This window comes from Thalassophryne amazonica, chromosome 19 (assembly GCF_902500255.1).
Source record: "Thalassophryne amazonica chromosome 19, fThaAma1.1, whole genome shotgun sequence".
In the NCBI taxonomy this organism is placed as follows: domain Eukaryota; kingdom Metazoa; phylum Chordata; class Actinopteri; order Batrachoidiformes; family Batrachoididae; genus Thalassophryne; species Thalassophryne amazonica.
In genome coordinates, this window is record NC_047121.1 from 30,688,819 (window position 1) to 30,706,867 (window position 18,049).

The 18,049-nt window shown below is 41.5% G+C and overlaps 1 protein-coding gene across 2 annotated transcripts in view; it reads right to left on the reverse strand.

Moving 5' to 3' along the window:
• ganc (glucosidase, alpha; neutral C) overlaps window positions 1-17,629 on the reverse strand; it is a 32,739-nt gene extending 15,110 nt beyond the window's left edge. The window contains exons 1-14 of one of the 2 annotated variants that reach the window (XM_034159375.1): window positions 17,545-17,629; window positions 17,276-17,356; window positions 15,906-16,008; window positions 13,044-13,171; window positions 12,618-12,794; window positions 12,497-12,518; window positions 12,334-12,394; window positions 11,637-11,733; window positions 11,366-11,549; window positions 10,562-10,709; window positions 10,140-10,375; window positions 9,923-10,049; window positions 3,750-3,829; window positions 3,371-3,514 (exon numbers count right to left, since the gene is read on the reverse strand). In XM_034159375.1, the coding sequence (XP_034015266.1) occupies window positions 3,371-3,514; window positions 3,750-3,829; window positions 9,923-10,049; window positions 10,140-10,375; window positions 10,562-10,709; window positions 11,366-11,549; window positions 11,637-11,733; window positions 12,334-12,394; window positions 12,497-12,518; window positions 12,618-12,794; window positions 13,044-13,171; window positions 15,906-16,008; window positions 17,276-17,356; window positions 17,545-17,570 (1,614 nt within the window). In that variant the 5' untranslated portion in view covers window positions 17,571-17,629. Of the gene's footprint in view, window positions 1-3,370; window positions 3,515-3,749; window positions 3,830-9,922; window positions 10,050-10,139; window positions 10,376-10,561; window positions 10,710-11,365; window positions 11,550-11,636; window positions 11,734-12,333; window positions 12,398-12,496; window positions 12,519-12,617; window positions 12,795-13,043; window positions 13,172-15,905; window positions 16,009-17,275; window positions 17,357-17,544 lie in introns of both variants that reach the window. The other variant, XM_034159374.1, reaches the window with a different exon arrangement.
• Between the last annotated feature and the right edge of the window lie 420 nt (window positions 17,630-18,049).

Genomic DNA, 18,049 nt, shown 5'->3' on the forward strand with positions numbered 1-18,049 from the left:
TTATAGAAAAAAAAAAAAGCAGATCACAGACATGACACAAAACTAAAGTCATTTCAAATGGCAACTTTCTGGCTTTAAGAAACACTATAAGAAATCAGGAAAAATAATTGTGGCAGTCAGTAACGGTTACTTTTTTACGCCAAGCAGAGGGAAAAAAATATGGACTCACTCAATTCTGAGGAATAAATTATGGAATCACCCTGTAAATTTTCATCCCAAAAACTAACACCTGCATCAAATCAGATCTGCTCGTTAGTCTGCATCTAAAAAGGAGTGACCACACCTTGGAGAGCTGTTGCACCAAGTGGACTGACATGAATCATGGCTCCAACACAAGAGATGTCAATTGAAACAAAGGAGAGGATTATCAAACTCTTAAAAGAGGGTAAATCATCACGCAATGTTGCAAAAGATGGTTGTTCACAGTCAGCTGTGTCTAAACTCTGGACCAAATACAAACATGGGAAGGTTGTTAAAGGCAAACATACTGGTAGACCAAGGAACACATCAAAGCATCAAGACAGAAAACTTAAAGCAATGTGTCGCAAAAATCGAAAATGCACAACAAAACAAATGGGAGGAAACTGGAGTCAACGTCTGACCGAACTGTAAGAAACCACCTAGAGGAAATGGGATTTACATACAGAAAAGCTAAACAAAAGCCATCAACACCTAAACAGAAAAAACAAGGTTACAATGGCTAAGGAAAAGCAATCGTGGACTGTGGATGTCTGGATGAAAGTCATATTCAGTGATGAATCTCGAATCTGCAATGGGCAAGGTGATGATGCTGGAACTTTTGTTTGGTGCTGTTCCAATGAGATTTATAAAGATGACTGCCTGAAGAGAACATGTAAATTTCCACAGTCATTGATGATATGGGTATGCATGTCAGGTAAAGGCACCGGGGAGATGGCTGTCATTACATCATCAATAAATGCACAAGTTTACGTTGATATTTTGGACACTTTTCTTATCCCATCAATTGAAAGGATGTTTTGGGATGATGAAATTATTTTTCAAGATGATAATGCATCTTGCCATAGAGCAACAGCAATCAGAGAAAGTTGGAGCCAGATTGATGAAGAGTGCTGTTTGTCACTCATTAAGTCCATGCCTCAGAGACTGCAAGCTGTTATAAAAGCCAGAGGTGGTGCAACAAAATACTAGTGATGTGTTGGAGCATTGTTTTGTTTTTCATGATTCCATAATTTTTTTCCTCAGAATTGAGTGATTCCATATTTTTTTTCCCTCTGCTTGGTCTAAAAAAGTAACCGTTACTGACTGCCACAATTTTTCTTCCTGATTTCTTATAGTGTTTCTTAAAGCCAGAAAGTTGCCATTTGAGATGACTTTAGTTTTGTGTCATGTCTGTGATCTGCTTTTTTTTCTACAAAATTAAACAACTGAATGAACATCCGCCGAGGCCAGTGATTCCATAATTTTTGCCAGGGGTTATATATATATGTTTGTTGTGTTTTATAAGTGTAATAAAGGTTTACAATCAAAAATAGGCAAGGGGAAAAAAGCGAAAAATAATTTTCCACACAGATTTATTTGAAACACACAGCAAACTATAATAAACAACTGTTTTGACACTTTATAAAGGTAATTTGAGGTCTTGTGTGAAAGGACTGTACAATAAAAGGTTCAAACAATAAACAAATGCACATTTGAACAATATATACAAAATGGTCTATGCATTTTGTTGTCCATTGATAGGTAAACAGTGCTTTATGCATAGAAAGGAACAGAGTTATCCAGTAACATTCACATGCAAACTAGTGGAGCAATCCTGATAGTTACACACTTTGTTTGAGCATGTGGATTGGTCAGAGTCTCTCCGTGTGCTCCTGCTTTCACTGATCGCTGTGCGTAATGGTGCAGGGCACACTGAGTAGTGTTACTAATAATATGTTACTCATTGGAGCACCCAGGGGGCTATCAAATGGGCCAAACTAGTAACATATCACTCCTGAAAACGCTCTTTGGCTTTTCACGTGAGGTAAATCTGCCGTACCGATTGGATTTTGGGAAAACCCATGTGACGGTGAACCAATTCTGATTGGGCACGTCACATTGCGCACGCTCACCACCAGCTTCTATGAGGAGTACAAGATGGCCAATGGCTGGCTCGAAAGTCCGTGGAGTTAACTTTTCCGCAAAAAAAAAAAGTTTCTATCTCATATCATTCAAAAGTTATTTATAATTTAGTAAAGCTTGTCTAGCCATCATTACGACGGCGTCAACCACAGAATGAGGAACTGAGTTGTTTATGAGAGGAAAAAAGAGGGAGGTCGACATTGGTCGACTGGAAGAAGGATTATTACATCTTCCAAGGATTGTGTTTAGTTGGACACAGCAAGAGGAGTTCAAATTCCCCGGCCAGGGAACATGACCTTGATTCCTTCCACTCTCACTCCAAAAGACTGTTCGGTTATCAGGCTTGTCCCCTAAAGTTAGTGATCAGTTGTACAGTTACAGTATCAGTTTTATTTTTACTCATCACATTCCAATCATTTTAAGTTGTCGTCAGAATATATAATCCATGTCAATTTTGCTGCCTGCACTTGCCTGTCTTACAATAAATTCTAAAACTGCAGTTAAAGTGTTGGTGGACATTGGATTATTGAATCTCCTATGTGTAAAAACAAAGTGTGTTTGGTATACATCAATCGGCTCTGAAGGTTTGTCTGGTTTAATGAACTAACATCCCTGAGGGTCCGCTGTGCAGACCGCTAAACAATTCTAGCAACTTTCCAAGAGCCCTGATCAAATGGAGTGAGAGCTGCCGTTAACGGGCGTGGCCGGCTTGTATCCTGTTCCAGTGGAGGCTATTTGACCGGGGTGCAAGTCCAGCTTCAGCGGGGTGGACGTCCGGATGGAGGCAGTGAGCGGCTAGACGAATCTCCTCGCCACCAGCTTAAACAGCCTTCGAGCGGCCCTGCCGGGTAATACCCGTGTGGGTTCAAGGGTCGGACCCTTGAGACGGAGAGCTGGTACAAGACTATAAAGAGTGTGTAGGATCTGGCAAGTCTCCAGCTTTAACCAAAACAAACAGTGGCCTCCAGGACCACATGATTAGTGTTAGTCTCACTGTGAGGTGCCAGCATTTAATCAGTGTCAGTCTGTTTTTATTCAATGTCATAATGATTTTGTATGTTAAAAGATAACATGAATAGGTGCTTTGCTGGTCCGCATCTGTATCTAAGAGGATCTCAAAAAATTAACAGCTGATTATTCGGCAGCTTTTGTGGACCCACACGCTGATCGACTGACACCATTTATTCTATGCTTGCTCTCCTCACATGGGAAAAGAAAAAATAAATGTCAGAGCTGTATCAAAAAGGTATCTATGATGAGCTCTCACCTGGTAAAAGCCGTACAGGTTGTGTAATTCCCGGTGTTCCCAGCCACCAGAATGCACCGAGTCTTTCGGCATCGTCTGCTCTGGTCCGCCAAACACCGATGGTTCATTCATATCATTCCACACAAATAATGATGCGGTTGATCCCTTTATCAAAATACATACAATTAGACTATAAGATGGAATGAAGTAAGAAAAATGAATAAGGCTCGTAACTGCGGTTTAATTTACAACCCAGTTACTTAGCATTTCTGGCAGAAGGAACCATGGACTTTATAAACATCTAATGTTTTTTTACTGCAAACTTTTCATGACAATCTTCATACAGAATCCACTTGGCCCCTCTACATGTAACATCCTGAACCACTGCCATCATACTTACCTCATACTTATCGAGGCCGAACCGTCTGGAGTACCATGCTCGAGTGACTGCATTACTCAAGTCAAGATAGCAGGACTTCCCTGAAAGAGAGGTTAATCTGACCCACAATTTTTTTAATATTATATATACACACACACGAGGTCTTTTAGAAAAGTATCCGACCTTTTTACAAAAACCATATGGATTTGAATCACGTGTGATTGCATCAGCCAAGCTTGAACCTTCGTGCGCATGTGTGAGTTTTTTCACGCCTGTCGGGTGCGTCATTTGCCTGTGAGCAGGCTTTGTGTGAGCAGTGGTCCACCCCTCTCGTTGGATTTTTTATTGCGAATAAATGTCTGAATGATTTGGAGCTTGCTGCATCAAATTTTTCCGAAACAGTGACCTCCAGGTGGACACCAGTCGGAAAATTCATAGGGCTTTCAGCGACGATTTTATGGGGATTACACAGATTAAGGAGTGCCCCAGCCGTTTAAAGACCGCCCACAGCGTCTGATGAGAGCGGCGCACTCTGAGCACTTGATCGACAGGCTGACACCCCGCTGAAACAACCAATCATTTCCAACGTGAAGGCTTTGTTGATCCGGGATGTTGTCTGACCTTCCACAAAGGCAGAAGACTGGACATCAGCACAGTCCACTGTTACAGGAGTTTTTTTTTTCATGGAAAGAGGGAGGCGAGGGATGCGCCCACTGTGCCGCTCATGGCGCGGCACAAAACCACCTCTGGTTGCTCGTCACAGGACGGTTTTCGGTGCTTTTCAGTCGTGTGACTAAGAAATTGTGCATGATCTGGACATGCCCCAACATGTCCTGTGAGCTTCATCACGGCGTTGCTTTGCGCCATGCGGCTCCCACTGCGATGCGGAATTCCTCCGCTCCTCTTTCTATGACAAAAACTCCTGTAACAGTGGAATGTGCCATTCATTTCTAAAACTGGACGCTGTGTTGATCCGGACGTCGTCTGACTAGCACAGAAATTGCGGAAGACGTGGACATCAGCACATTGAGACAGATGTGCGAGGAATTCCGCGCGTCGTGACGTTTCTGCATGGCGCAAAGCAACGCCGTGATGAAGCCTCACAGGACATGTCGGGGCATGTCCAGCTCATGCACAATTTCTCGGATATTCACATGACTGAAAGCAACCGAAAGCCATCTGAAGTCCTGAGAGACCACACGGAGGTGGTTTTGTGGTGCGCCATGAACGGCTCCGTGGCGCATCCCTCCGCTTCTCTTACCAAGAAAAAAAAAAAAACAAAAACTCCTGTAACAGTGGAATGTGTCGAAAAAGTACTGATGTCCACGCCTTCTGCCTTTTTTTTTGTGGAAGTCAGACAACGTCCCGGATCAACAAAGCCTTCATGTTGGAAGTGATCTGGTTGTTTCAGCCTGTCGATCGGCACTCGGAGTGCGCCGCGCTCTCAGACGCTGTGGGCGGTCTTTAAACCGGCTGGAGCACTCCTTAATCTGTGTAATCCCCATAAAATCGTCGCTGAAAGCCATATGAATTTTCCGAATGGTTACCACCTGGAGGTCTCACACTTTCTGGAAAAATTTGATGCAGCAAAGCGCCAAATCGTTTAGACATTTATTCGCAATAAATATCCGACGAGAGGGGTGGACCACTGCTCACAGGCGAATGACGCAACTGACAGGCGTGAAAAAACTCACGCATGCGCATGAAGGTTCAAGCTTGGCTGATGCAATCACACGTGATTCATATCCATATGTTTTTTGCAAAAATAAAAATGTCGGATACTTTTCTAACAGACCTCGTAGATAATAAATAAAAGACACATAACTGAGTGGGTAGACCATGTTGGATAAGCAGCTCGACTACCAATATGAAGACCTGGGTTGAATTTCTGGTCACTGTACCAGTCTGTGTACTTTGACTAGATCATCTCCATTGTCTCAGTTCAACCAGCTGTAAATTGGTACCAGCCTTGGCTGGGGAAGTAACCTACGACAGAGTGGTGTAATGTGCTGTTTCAGCTGGCTTTTAAGACGGATTTCACATGCAAATTCTTGAGTGAAAAGACCCTGCAGCGCTTTTTAAAAATTTTATATATTATACACACAAACAAAAATATAAATACACTTGTTTTTGCTCAGATTTTTCATGGGCTGAACTCAAAGATCTAAAACATTTTCTATATACAAAAGACATTTCTTTCAAATACTGTTCACAAATCTGTGTTAGCAATAGTGAGCACTTCTGCTTTGCAGAGATAATCCATTCCACCATGCAGGTGTGGCATATCAAGATGCTGATTACACAGGTGTGACTTAGGCTGCCCACAACAAAAGGCCACTCTGAAATGTGCCTACCAGATGATCAACACCACTTTGAGCTATTCCAGCATAGCACAGAGAGGAAGCCTGTACACAACCAGAACACTCAACCCCCCAACAACAGTCTCAACAGGCCAAGTGCACAGATCAATGAGGAAGATTAACTCCCGCAAGGCAGCAGGACCAGACAACATTCCAGGGAGGGCCCTCAGAGCATGTGCTAATCAATTCACCTCCATATTAAAACCTCTCCCTCAGTCAGCACACTGTTCTCACCTGCTTCAGGACTACAACCATTGTTCTCTCCCTGAGAAAAACCCACCACCTGTCTGAATGATTAGAGACCAGTAGCACTCACTCCAAATCATCACAAAGTGGTGACAAGCTCCAGTATAAGAAGGCTTGAAACACAGAGACAAAGGAGATCAGAGCAACAACTCTGATAGGCTGAATAAACAATTCTCAGCCAACGATCGTGCAACAGTGTTGAGGGGTCTTCAGCATGCCACCAACTACAGGAGACCAACTTACCACCCTGTGAGAACCCCTGACTGCCTTAGGAGTTGAACCCATTTTATGCCACATTTCAAAGAGACCCTCACACACCCCAACATCAATGACTACCTGCCCTCCTCCCCTCTGCAACCTCGGCCACACTAATGATCTGTAAAGATGTGTGCCAGCAGTTTCTTGGACAAAAGATCAAGAAGGCTCCAGGACCTGATGGTGTCTCTCCCTCATGTCTGAGAGCCTGTGCTGACCAGCTGGCCCCATCTTCACCTGGATTTTCAACAGATCTCTGGAGCTGTGCAAGGTACCACTCCTACTTCAAACGCTCCACTATTATCCCAGTCCCAAACAAACCCTCCTTAACAGTACTAAATGACTACAGGCCCATTGCCCTGACATCTCTAGTCATGAAGTCTTTTGAACTGCTGGCATTGAGCCACCTGAACCCCTGCAGTTTGCCTACCAAGCAAACATGTCACTTGAGAATACATTACATCCTGCAGCACCTGGACTCTGCAGGGATGTACATGAGGATCCTGTTCGAGGACTTCAGCTCGGCGTTCAACAACATCATCCGACATTCTCCACTAAAAACTCTCCAACTTCTCTATGCCAGCTCCCAGCTCCCACCTGTCAGTGGATCTCCAACTTCCTAACGGATAGGATACAGCAGGTGAGGCAGAGGGCATCACATCCAGCATACGTACAGTCAGCACTGGGTCCCCTGAGGGGCATGTGCTCTCCCCACTGCTCTTATCCCTCTATATGAACGACTGCACCTTAGAGGAACCCCTCTATTAAACAACTGAAGTTTGCGGATGATCCCACCATTGACTTCATCCAGGATGGTGATAAATCTGTATACAGACAGGAGGTGGAACAGTTGGTCCTCTGATGTGGTCAGAACAAACTGGAGCTGAACCTGCTAAAGACTGTGGAAATGACAGTGGAATTCAGTAGGCCTCTTTCTAGTTCTTGGAATCCGAAGTGGACCTCCCACATAGACCCTATCAGGAAAAAGGCACAGCAGAGGATTTACCTCAGACAGCTCAGGAAGTTCAACCTGCCCCAGGAACTGCTCACCATCTTTAACACATCCAACCAGTCTGACCTGTGCATCTCCATCTCTGGTTTCCCACTGCCTCCAAACATGACAGGTACAGACTTCAGTGAACTGTCAGGTCTGGAGTATTAAATCAGAGCCAGTCTGCCCTTCATCCAGGACAAGGAAGAGAGCAGGTAACATCTCTGCAGACCCCTCACACCCTGGACACACTGTTTAAACTCCTCCCTTCTGGTCAACATTACAGAGCTCTGTACATCCAAACAATGAGATACAGGAACAGTTTCTTAACACAGGCCATCACACTGATGAACAACTTAACATAGCATGAAACTAATTCATCTACCTCATGTGAAACTTCAGTCTGTTTGTCTGGTTCTCTTTATTGCGAATTATTTAGTGTATATTTATACACGCTTGTATAGAGAGTACAGTTCAAACCAGAGTCAAATTCCTTGTATTCTTTGAACATACTTTGTGAATAAAGGCTATTCTGATTTGAAGTGTTTTAAGAGACAAGGATCCATCAAATAATGAATGTTTTTAACATTCATTCAATGGAACGAATATTTTATGGAGGTAAAAGATGGAACGTACAATTCAACAAGTCACCTCATGAAGTATTTGTACCATTGAACTCAAACATTCCTTATTTGTATACTATTGCACAGCTCTATACGAGTTTCGTAAAAAATGTTTCCATGATACAAGGAAGTTAAACGAGCAGGTGCAGTGTTTGTGGGAACATCTTTAGCAGCTGCTGAAGGACTATCAGATGAAGAATTTGGACAATTTCTTGGCACGAGCTTTTGTTGAAATTAAAAAGCAGACGTGTTTCCACACACACACCGCTAAGCTCCTTGGGGAAGTCCTCTGCTCAGTGGTTTGTCGGCTGAGCTGCCTGCCAGCTGGAGTGAACTACTGGATCCTGCTGCTCATAGATTCCTGTTTCAAGAAGAAACCCCTCTCTAATTTTAAATAAAATATGAGTAGCATAAATAAAATGTGTCACGACTTGGCCCTGAGTGGGGCTTTGGTTCTGTTTTTCCTCTTTTCATCATCTGCTCCTGCTTTGTTTTATTAGTTATTTTATTTTCATTATGTGTTTATTCTCTATTTTGCATTGCCAATTTCTTTCTTTGTTACTTTTCATACTTTAGCCATTGTTCAGCTCCGTTCTCATTTTGTTCAGCCGTTTGTGTTTTCATTGTTTATCATCTGTTTATTTTTTGCTGCTCTTGTTATTTTGTAGTGTTTTAATGTCGGGTTTTGCTCATCACTTCGTCTCTTTTACTTATAGCTTATTTCTTAGTCAGTTCCCGTTTAGTGTTGCTTTAGTATTTATTTTCCATTTGTTCCAAGATCAGTTCTCATGTAGTTTTTTTTTTTCTTTTGTACTTATATCTTGGTTCGCTTTTAGTTCTCATGTTCATGCCTGATTCTAAGTTCCTGTTCATAGTAGTATTATATTCTGTCTTAGCTCTGTTCTCAGTTTGTCCTCATTCCCATTTGTTTGTGTTCATGCCTTACCCGCCATTGTCTCTTCACCAGCTCGTAAGTCCTTGTCTCACACTTTGATTCTGTCCGCTTTGTGTTTTCCTTCACTCACACACTTGGCACCTGTTCACGCATCTTTGTATCTTACATCACTCCACTTTGTGCACTCCCTTGCTCACTATCTTTCCCCATGTACAGTATTTGTCCACCAGCCACGCCCCTTTCTAGATTGTTCCTCATGTGCACCTAGTTAACCCCTGTCTTATTTAAACAACTCCCAGCCATCACTCCCCTGCCAGTTTGTCATCTTTGCACACATTCCAGCCTCTTGTTTTCAGTCCTGATTTTTGCCTTGCCGTGTACCGTGTTTTTTTTTGCTCTGTTCTCCTCGACCATCCCTCTTGCCACATCTCTAATGACTTTGTTTGCTCGTGCCACTGAACCCTGCTCGTCCATGATTGTGTATTTGTCTGATCATGATTGTACCTCTGCTCACATGTGTACCGTATCAGAGCCTGGAATAATAAAGACCATGATTTCTCTCACACCTACGCCTAGTCTGGGAGTCTGCTTTACGGGTCCAGCTGCTCCGGGTGCCGGGCAGCCGCCGGACCCTGACAGATAGAGGTATTTCAGTGTCATATAAAACAAATAATCAATGTTTTCTATTTGTGCGGAGGAAAGAATAGTTCCATAAACATTCATAATTTGAATCATAATATAGCACAGCACAATGTAGCATAGCATTACCAATATAATATAGCACATTACAATATAGTGTAAGATAGCACAGCACAGTATAGTACCAGGCCAGCAGGAGCCTTGATAGAGCTGTCCCTTTCTGTCCTTGACGAAATGTCCTCCATCCCTGGCTTCGCAGTACAGGGACCACTCAGGGTCCACCTTGATGTGGGGATCACTTATTACCACCAACTGAAATGTGAAAATAGGCTCAATTAACACAACATTTGCTACAGAAGACAGCAGAAACAGTGTGAGTGTATCGTGTAGCCTAAAACAGACCTTCCTGTTCTTCTGGTCTAAATGGCGCTGCAACTCAGCCGGTTCAGGAAAAAGGATAGGGTCCCATGTAAAATAACGCTTCCCGTTGGTGTGATCAATGTCCAGCCAGATTACATCGTACGGGATGTTGTGATGATCAAATCCGGCATCTACAGCCTTCACGTCAGCCTCGCTGTTGTAGCTCCAGCGACTCTGATGATACCCAAGAGCAAACAGAGGCAGCAGGGCTTGATAACCTGGTGCAGCGAAAAGACCGACGTGTAATCTACCGGCATATGTTAGGAACACAGCTACAGTAACCAAAACAAAAAAGTCAAGCTATCATTTTTCTAATGACACACTAACACTTCCAAGGCATTAAATGAGCTTTTTTTGGTCTCCGTGCAATTGAACACAAAACACGCTGTGTTGTGCACACACACCTGTCAGCTGAGCATACTGGCTGAAGAGTTCTTGTGGACTGGGTCCAAGCAAAACTGTGCAGTCAATCACACCACTTTCTGACAACCAGTGGACGTCAGTCTGAGGCAGCAATAATCTCTGCTTCACTTGTGGGCCTTGATCTTCATTCTGTAGAGTGAAGTAATTATGTAATATCAACATTTTTTGCTTCTTTTGTACAAGTACAAAGTCTTATACTCGGGCACACACACATATATATATAAGTTGTTTTTTTTCCCCGAAGGTGCTACGTAATAGTTCATTTATGGACTTCAGTTCCAATATTCAGAAAATACACAGCCAGGATAATCACCTTTTTGAGTTAGAAAAAAGGAGGTTATATTCAGTAATAACACAAACACAGCATCTCGCAAAACTGCATTGAAGATTTGAGACATTTCAAATGCACCTGGTCAATTTCCAGGATCAATAACAATGATATTTTAAAGATATATCAAATTTGTATGTAATTGTTAACTGCCATAGAAAATGTCATTGTTCTACGTACTACAGTTACAAACATGAGGCATAAAAAAAACAAGCAGCTGTAATTTACAGGCAAAATGTGACATTACCATACATAGTATTATAGTCACATCTCAGGAAGCTATGCAGAAACTTTGGATTTTGCTAATAATACTGTAGAACATCTGCTTAATAAAACTATCAAAATGTGAGCACGAAGAGCATAGGGCCTTCTACATTTTAGGTGATTTGACATTTAACCCATCTCCCATTTAACATAGAAAGATACAGCAAAAATAATGTGTGGGATGTTTGGGTACCTGAGGGTTAAAGCGGCTGTATTGAATGTTAACAAAAGTCTCAGATGCATTCAGCCAAAATACACCCAGTGTGTGGTCGGGCTTGTGGGCCACCAACAGCGGCACTGAGCCATACAGACCAAGACGGCTGTACAACTCGTAGGCAAACACGTCCAAGTTATAGAGCCGATAGGGTCCACCATCTCTGCAAAATTAAAGTAATTAAAAAAAGTTCCAAAAATCCTTGCCTGCATTTCATTTTTCATTGCTGTATTCAAGCCCGTGTGTGTACCTGGTGTCTTTGAGGCACAGGCTGTCAGCGTGCTCTGGCAGACCATACACATGGTTGAACCCGTGCAGGCGGAGGTCTGCTCCTACACTACTGGGACCTCAACGTGGACAACAAACGGTTTCACTTCATGTTAGCAGGTATGATGGATTTATTAACTTAAAAAAGTGCCACCTACTTTCTACACTATAAGGAAAGTTGACTAAATTTACTTGAAATAATGTTGCAGACCATTTTATTTACAAAAGAAAATAATGTTGTGACAGACATTCTCAGGAGTGGATGCCCTTAACTGGATGTGGGAATAAATTATTAGCAACACAGGCACAGGCACATGCTTTTGAAATTGCCTTGTCTCTATGCAACTATGCTTTTAGGTATGTTAGTAAGCCATACCAACGATGCCCAATCCAATTTGGGCAAACTGGCAGATACATTAGCCATACGGATGCAGTGACATGACTGAGATACAAAGTCAAATATCCTGTTTCATATAAATAAAGGGGAAAAAAGGCAAATTTTAGCAAAATTCAGATTATTTCATTTGTGTCTTTAAGGCTATGTCACATTTTTTTTTCTATACACTTGATACTTTGAAATGTGGGTGTGGCATCGCCACGCTCTGTGCGCTTTGATCTACTTTGTAAATAATCTACAGTTAGATTTGAGAGTTAAAATAAATGTAAGAGCAAATACAAACCATTTGCTTTGATGTCTTCAAATGTTCTAAAAGTTTCTTTCCACAATGAACTTGAGCTGTCCTGCTGAAGCCGTCAAGGCAACAAAGTAAAAACAGACAAGAGGGGATTCATCTTCAAATAAAAATACAAACTGCCTCTTGAACACTTGCTATTATACATTACCTCAATGCCATGAGCTGGAACCCTGAATGACAAACAAGAACAATTAGATTCATCTTTTGTTTTTGTTTTTTTTACACATCTGATTTCCAGAATAGTCGTTTCTGAAGGTTGTTGTTGGCACCTGGATGGATCCTGCAGAGTCTCGAACCACAGTTTGCCATTAGAGTTGAAGGTAACGATCACTTCCTCTTCACAGAGGATCTCCAGCCAGAAAGGGCAACGCCACACACGGACCTGGTGACAACCTGAAGACCAACACAGTGTGACAGAATCCTCTGTCCGACTCCTCACTCTCAGCCTGCTAGATGAGAAGGGCAAAGGTCAAACCCTGTCCGACTTCACCCACGAGTCAAACAACCACTGATGGAGCTACCAGGATTCAGATTATGAATGAAATCACTTTTGTTTAGACAATGAAAACTGGATCAAAGTATCACAATATTTCATTTCCAATGGAATGCAAAAGTTTTGGTTCAAAAAAGTTGCCAAAAATCACCACAGTGATGAATGTTTTTTCTGTTCCAGAACTAGTTTCCGCAGCTCTTACGGGTCACACAGCGGTTCTCTGGTGATCACATCCGGGACTCTGTAGCGTGCTTTAATGGGCTGCAGTTCATCGATTAATATCCTCACAGTCTCACTTTTATGAGGAACCACAGAGAGAAGCAGCCTCGTCTGCAAACGTATGTGTTAACATAAGAAAATAAGTGTTTTTCTGATGTAGATTTTGAAAGAAAAAAGTCAGGTTGAATATTTGTGACAATGATGGAACTTTTGGTTAATTATTGTTGGCTCAGACAAGGCTCCACGAAATTCTGCAAACTGTGCCAAATGTTAAGACAGAGTACATCCAGAGAACTGCACTTTTTAAATATTTTACATTACAGCCTTACTTCAAAATGGGTGAAATTAATTTTTCCCCTCAAAATTCTACACAATACCCCATAATGACAGTGTGAAAAAAGTTGATATTTTTGCAAATTCATTAAAAAATAAAAAACGTACACAAGTATTCACAGCCTTTGCCATGAAGCTCAAATTTGAGTTCAGGTGCATCCTGTTTCCACTGACCATCCTTGAGAAGTTTCTACAACTAAATCGGAGTCCACCTGTGGTAAATTCAGTTGACTGGACATGATTTGGAAAGACACACCTGTCTACATATAAAGGTCCCACAATTGATAGATGTTTACCCCCAAAACATCCTGCTGGATATACTACAGCATTCAGTTTGGAAAAATGTGCAAAAATTGAATTTTAGTGAATTTTTAAAATTAAAATAAGTCATAAAATGAGCAATAAAATTCATTAAAATTCAATTTTTGCACATTTTTCCAAACCGAGTGCTGTAGTATTTCTAGCAGGAGACCACTAATGTGTGCAGTGACGTTGGTGACACCACAACTGAATTTATTGATTATTTTTCTGGTGTCTTGTTTTTGCACTTCGTAGACGGTTCCTACACTTCCGCTTCTCTGCCATCTGCTCATTCAGATCAATATTATTTTTCCAGCTCAGAGGACAGCTCATATGGATAAAAATAAGGTTGTAGCTCATTGTCTACCTTCCTGATGTTAGAAACTAGTGTTTGTTTTTCTACGTTTCTCTGAAGATTGAGCCGTTTACCAGAGGGGAGGTTTCTGTTTGACAGGTGGACCGTCCCAGTCAAACTCCTCACCTGACACTGTCCCCAGAGTGGGACCAGGCGCTTGACTCCAGAAGTGACAGTTGCTCATATCACCTCCTCAGGCTGAAGTGATCTCCGCAAAAAAAAAAAAAAAAAATAAATAAATAAATATTCATGTTTTGTGAGACTCACGTTCATGTTTTGGGAGATATATTTTCAGTATTCATGTTTTGCAATTAACGGTTTGCAGATAATTCACAATTTGCAGCTGATTCACGTTTTGGGGTTAACAGTGCATGTCAGAGCACAAACCAAGCATGAAATCAAAGCAATTGTCTGTTGACCTCCAAGACAGGATTGTCTCAAGGTACAAATCTGGGTAAGGTTACAGAAACATTTCTGCTGCTTTGAAAGTCCCAATGAGCACAGTGGCCTCCATTATCCATAAACGGAAGATGTTTGGATCCACCAGGACTCTTCCTAGAGCTGGCTGTCCATTTAAACTGAGTGATCAGGGAAGAAGGGCCTTAGACAGGGAAGTGACCAAGAACCTGATGCCCGCTGTCATAGTTCCAGCATTCCTCTGTGGAGAGGAGAACCTTCCAGAAGGACAACCATCTCTGCAGCAATCCACCAATCAGGCCTGTATGATAGCATAGCTGGATGGAAGACACTCCTAGTAAAAGGCACATGGCAGCCCACCTCGAGTTTGCCAAAAGGCACCTGAAGGACTGTCAGACCATGAGAAACAAAATGGTCTGATGAGACAAAAATTGAACTCTTTGGTGTGAATTCCAGGTGTCCAGGCACCATCCCTACAGTGAAGCATGGTGGTGGCAGAATCATGCTGTGGGATGTTTTTCAGCAGCAGGAACTGGGAGACGAGTCAGGATTGAGGGAAAGATGAATGCAGCAATGTACAGAGACATCCTGGATGAAAACCTGCTCCAGAGTGCTCTTGACCTCAGGCTGGGGTGGCGGTTCATCTTTCAACAGGACAATGACCCTAAGCACACAGCCAAGATATCAAAGGAATGGCTTCAAGACAACTCTGAATGTCCTTGAATGGCCCAGCCAGAGCCCAGACCTGAATCCAATTGAACATCTCTAGAGAGATCTGAAAATGGCTGTGCATCGATGCTCTCCATCCAACCTGATGGAGCTTGAGAAGTTCTGCAGAGAGGAATGGGCAGAACTGCCCAAAGATAGGTGTGCCAAGCTTGTGGCATCATATTCAAGAAGACTTGAGGCTGTAACTGCTGCCAAAGGTACATCAACAAAGCAATGAGCAATGAGCAAAGGGTGTGAATACTTACGTACAGGTTATTGTCGTCGTGCATTCAGCTGCAGTTTCCATAGTGGATACAGCCAGATCCGCATTGGTATTTGGTATAAGTTTTATGCCAGATGCCCTGCCTGAGAAACTCCAGTGTAACCCGGAGAAACACACACAGCCGCTGGTGTTCCAAAGAGGTCTCCCATCCAAGTACGACCCAGGTCCCGCACTGCGTAGCTTCTGAGATCTGACAGGATCAGGCTTACACAGAGCAGACCGGCTGCTGAATACTTATGTACATGTAATTTTTTTTGGAATGAATTTGCAAAAAATAAAAACACATCATTATGGGGTGTTGAGTAGAATTTGGAGGGGAAAATTTAATTTACTCCATATTGAATAAGGCTGTAACATAAAATGTGGAAAACGTAAAGCCCTGTGAATACTTTCCAAATTCACTGTAGATTCTCCTTAAATTTGATTTACATGAGCAATAAAGTTCAAACCTGTGATTGAGGCTCCAACAACTGAAACCGTGCCCCCTTCTCTGTGAGGACCATGGTGTCCAAAAGGGCTTGGTGAATCAAGTTGGGACCCTGAATCTGTCGCCTGGAAAGTGACAAATATTCGCACTTTTTCAACACCCAACAACACAGATTATAAAATTAACCAAACTATAACTTTATAATGCAAAGTCGGCCTAACAGACATGGTCTGTAGTTCAAATCATTCTCAGTTTACATTTTATCTTATGCAAAGTATATTCCATTTAGGCCATTTTTAATTTATGTGTTTGTGCACACACATCTGAAGCCAGATCACTGACAGATAACTCTGATCATGACAGTAAAATTTGGCACTGAAACAGAAGTATTGCCAATTTAAAACAAAAATAGATGCACTAAAAAAAAAAAAAAAAAGTCATTAAAATATATTATAAAATATTTTCTTAATGCAGTTTTTCCCATACTGACAGGTTGTTCCACGGTGTTTTTCATTTCCACAGAACATTTTATTTGCACAAACATTTGCATAGCTGACACTACAAATATAAAATCTGATTATATTAAATGAACTGAAAATCTTATCACTTATCTACCAAAAGTCTGCCCACAGGCCTTTTAAATGTAATTTAAGCAGTAAATATCAAAACAATTTTTCCCCAATATCAATACCACTTTTTCCCAGCACATTTTTCAATATAATTTTTATCATGTGTGTTTCATTATCAATACATGTTATAATACTAATGTGTTTGTCTATATGTGACCCTGCAACAGACTGGCGTCCTGTCCAGGGTGTACCCCACCTCACACCCTACGACTGCTGGGATAGTCTCCTCCCTTGTGACCCATGAATACAAAAAAAAAAAAAAAAATCAGTTAATGCATGACTGATATACTATTTTGTCAATACCTTTATTTCAATAAAGTTTTTTTTTCCAATACATGTGTTTCAATATTATTCTTCATGTGGCATTGCATCAGAAAGGGCAACCGGTGTAAAACATGTGCCGAATAAAAAAAAAAAAAAAAAAAGCATATTCATATTAGATTATCCAAGTCAAAAAGGAAAAAGCCAAAGGACTTAAAACTTTACATGTTTCAGTATCAATAAGCTCACCTGTATTACAATCGTAACAATTTCTTTCACTACATATTTCAATAGCTATATTTTTTTTCAATATGCATGTTAATAAATACATTTTTTTCAACTTTTTTTTATTATTTCAATACATGCTTTGTCTTCCACGTTGATGTTTTGACTTTCAATGCCAAAGTTTATTTTTGGTATCAGAGGCAGCTAACACAGATCTGGCTCCATAACAGACCGAACCCTACTGTGAATATTTTGAATAAATAAAGATCTGTCACACCTGTAAAAATTAACCTGGTCACATTTCTTGAACCTGTCTTTATTATCACCATCATCAGGAGCAACAGCATCAGGAATACCACTGTGAAAAATAAACACAACATTAAACACCTAACGAGCCATAAATGCACATGCCAAGCAGATGGTTCAAAAGCCAAGCAGCCAAAACTTTCAGAGGTTACACCTCTCAGTGCAAAACCGGAACAGCTACTTTACACTTTGCCCAATCCTACAAATCACTACACAAAGTACAAAGCGGCTGATTTATACCTAACGGCTGGCTCTGTCACTTCCATTTCAGACAAACGCGTAGAATAAGTGGTTTTCTTTCGTTTCTCGTCTGGACGATCACGGAAGTTTGCGACATCAAGTCACCTGAAATACTCAAAGCACTTCCAGAGTAAATTTTCAAAGTAAAGCTCAACTGAACGCCACAGGGTTGCAGGCAAAGCCAAATAAACCATGGGCGGATTCAGAAGAGGCGGACAAAGGCCAACTAAAGTGGTAGAGAGTGGCTTTTGATAATTGATCAATTTGGAGTCTTTTTTATTTTAATTCTCTGATTGCAACTTCTTACAAATGAATATGTTCTGGTTTATTTTTTAATATTTGAGTTGTGGCTAAAACAAAACATTTGAAGGCCTCTTTTCAGCTTTTTCACTATCTTCTGATATTTTATTGACTTAACCAAATGGAAGATTGAATACTGAATCAAAATTGGTGAAAATCAATTGATTACTTGCAGCCCTAGTGGCATGGCAACCTGGTGTGTGCA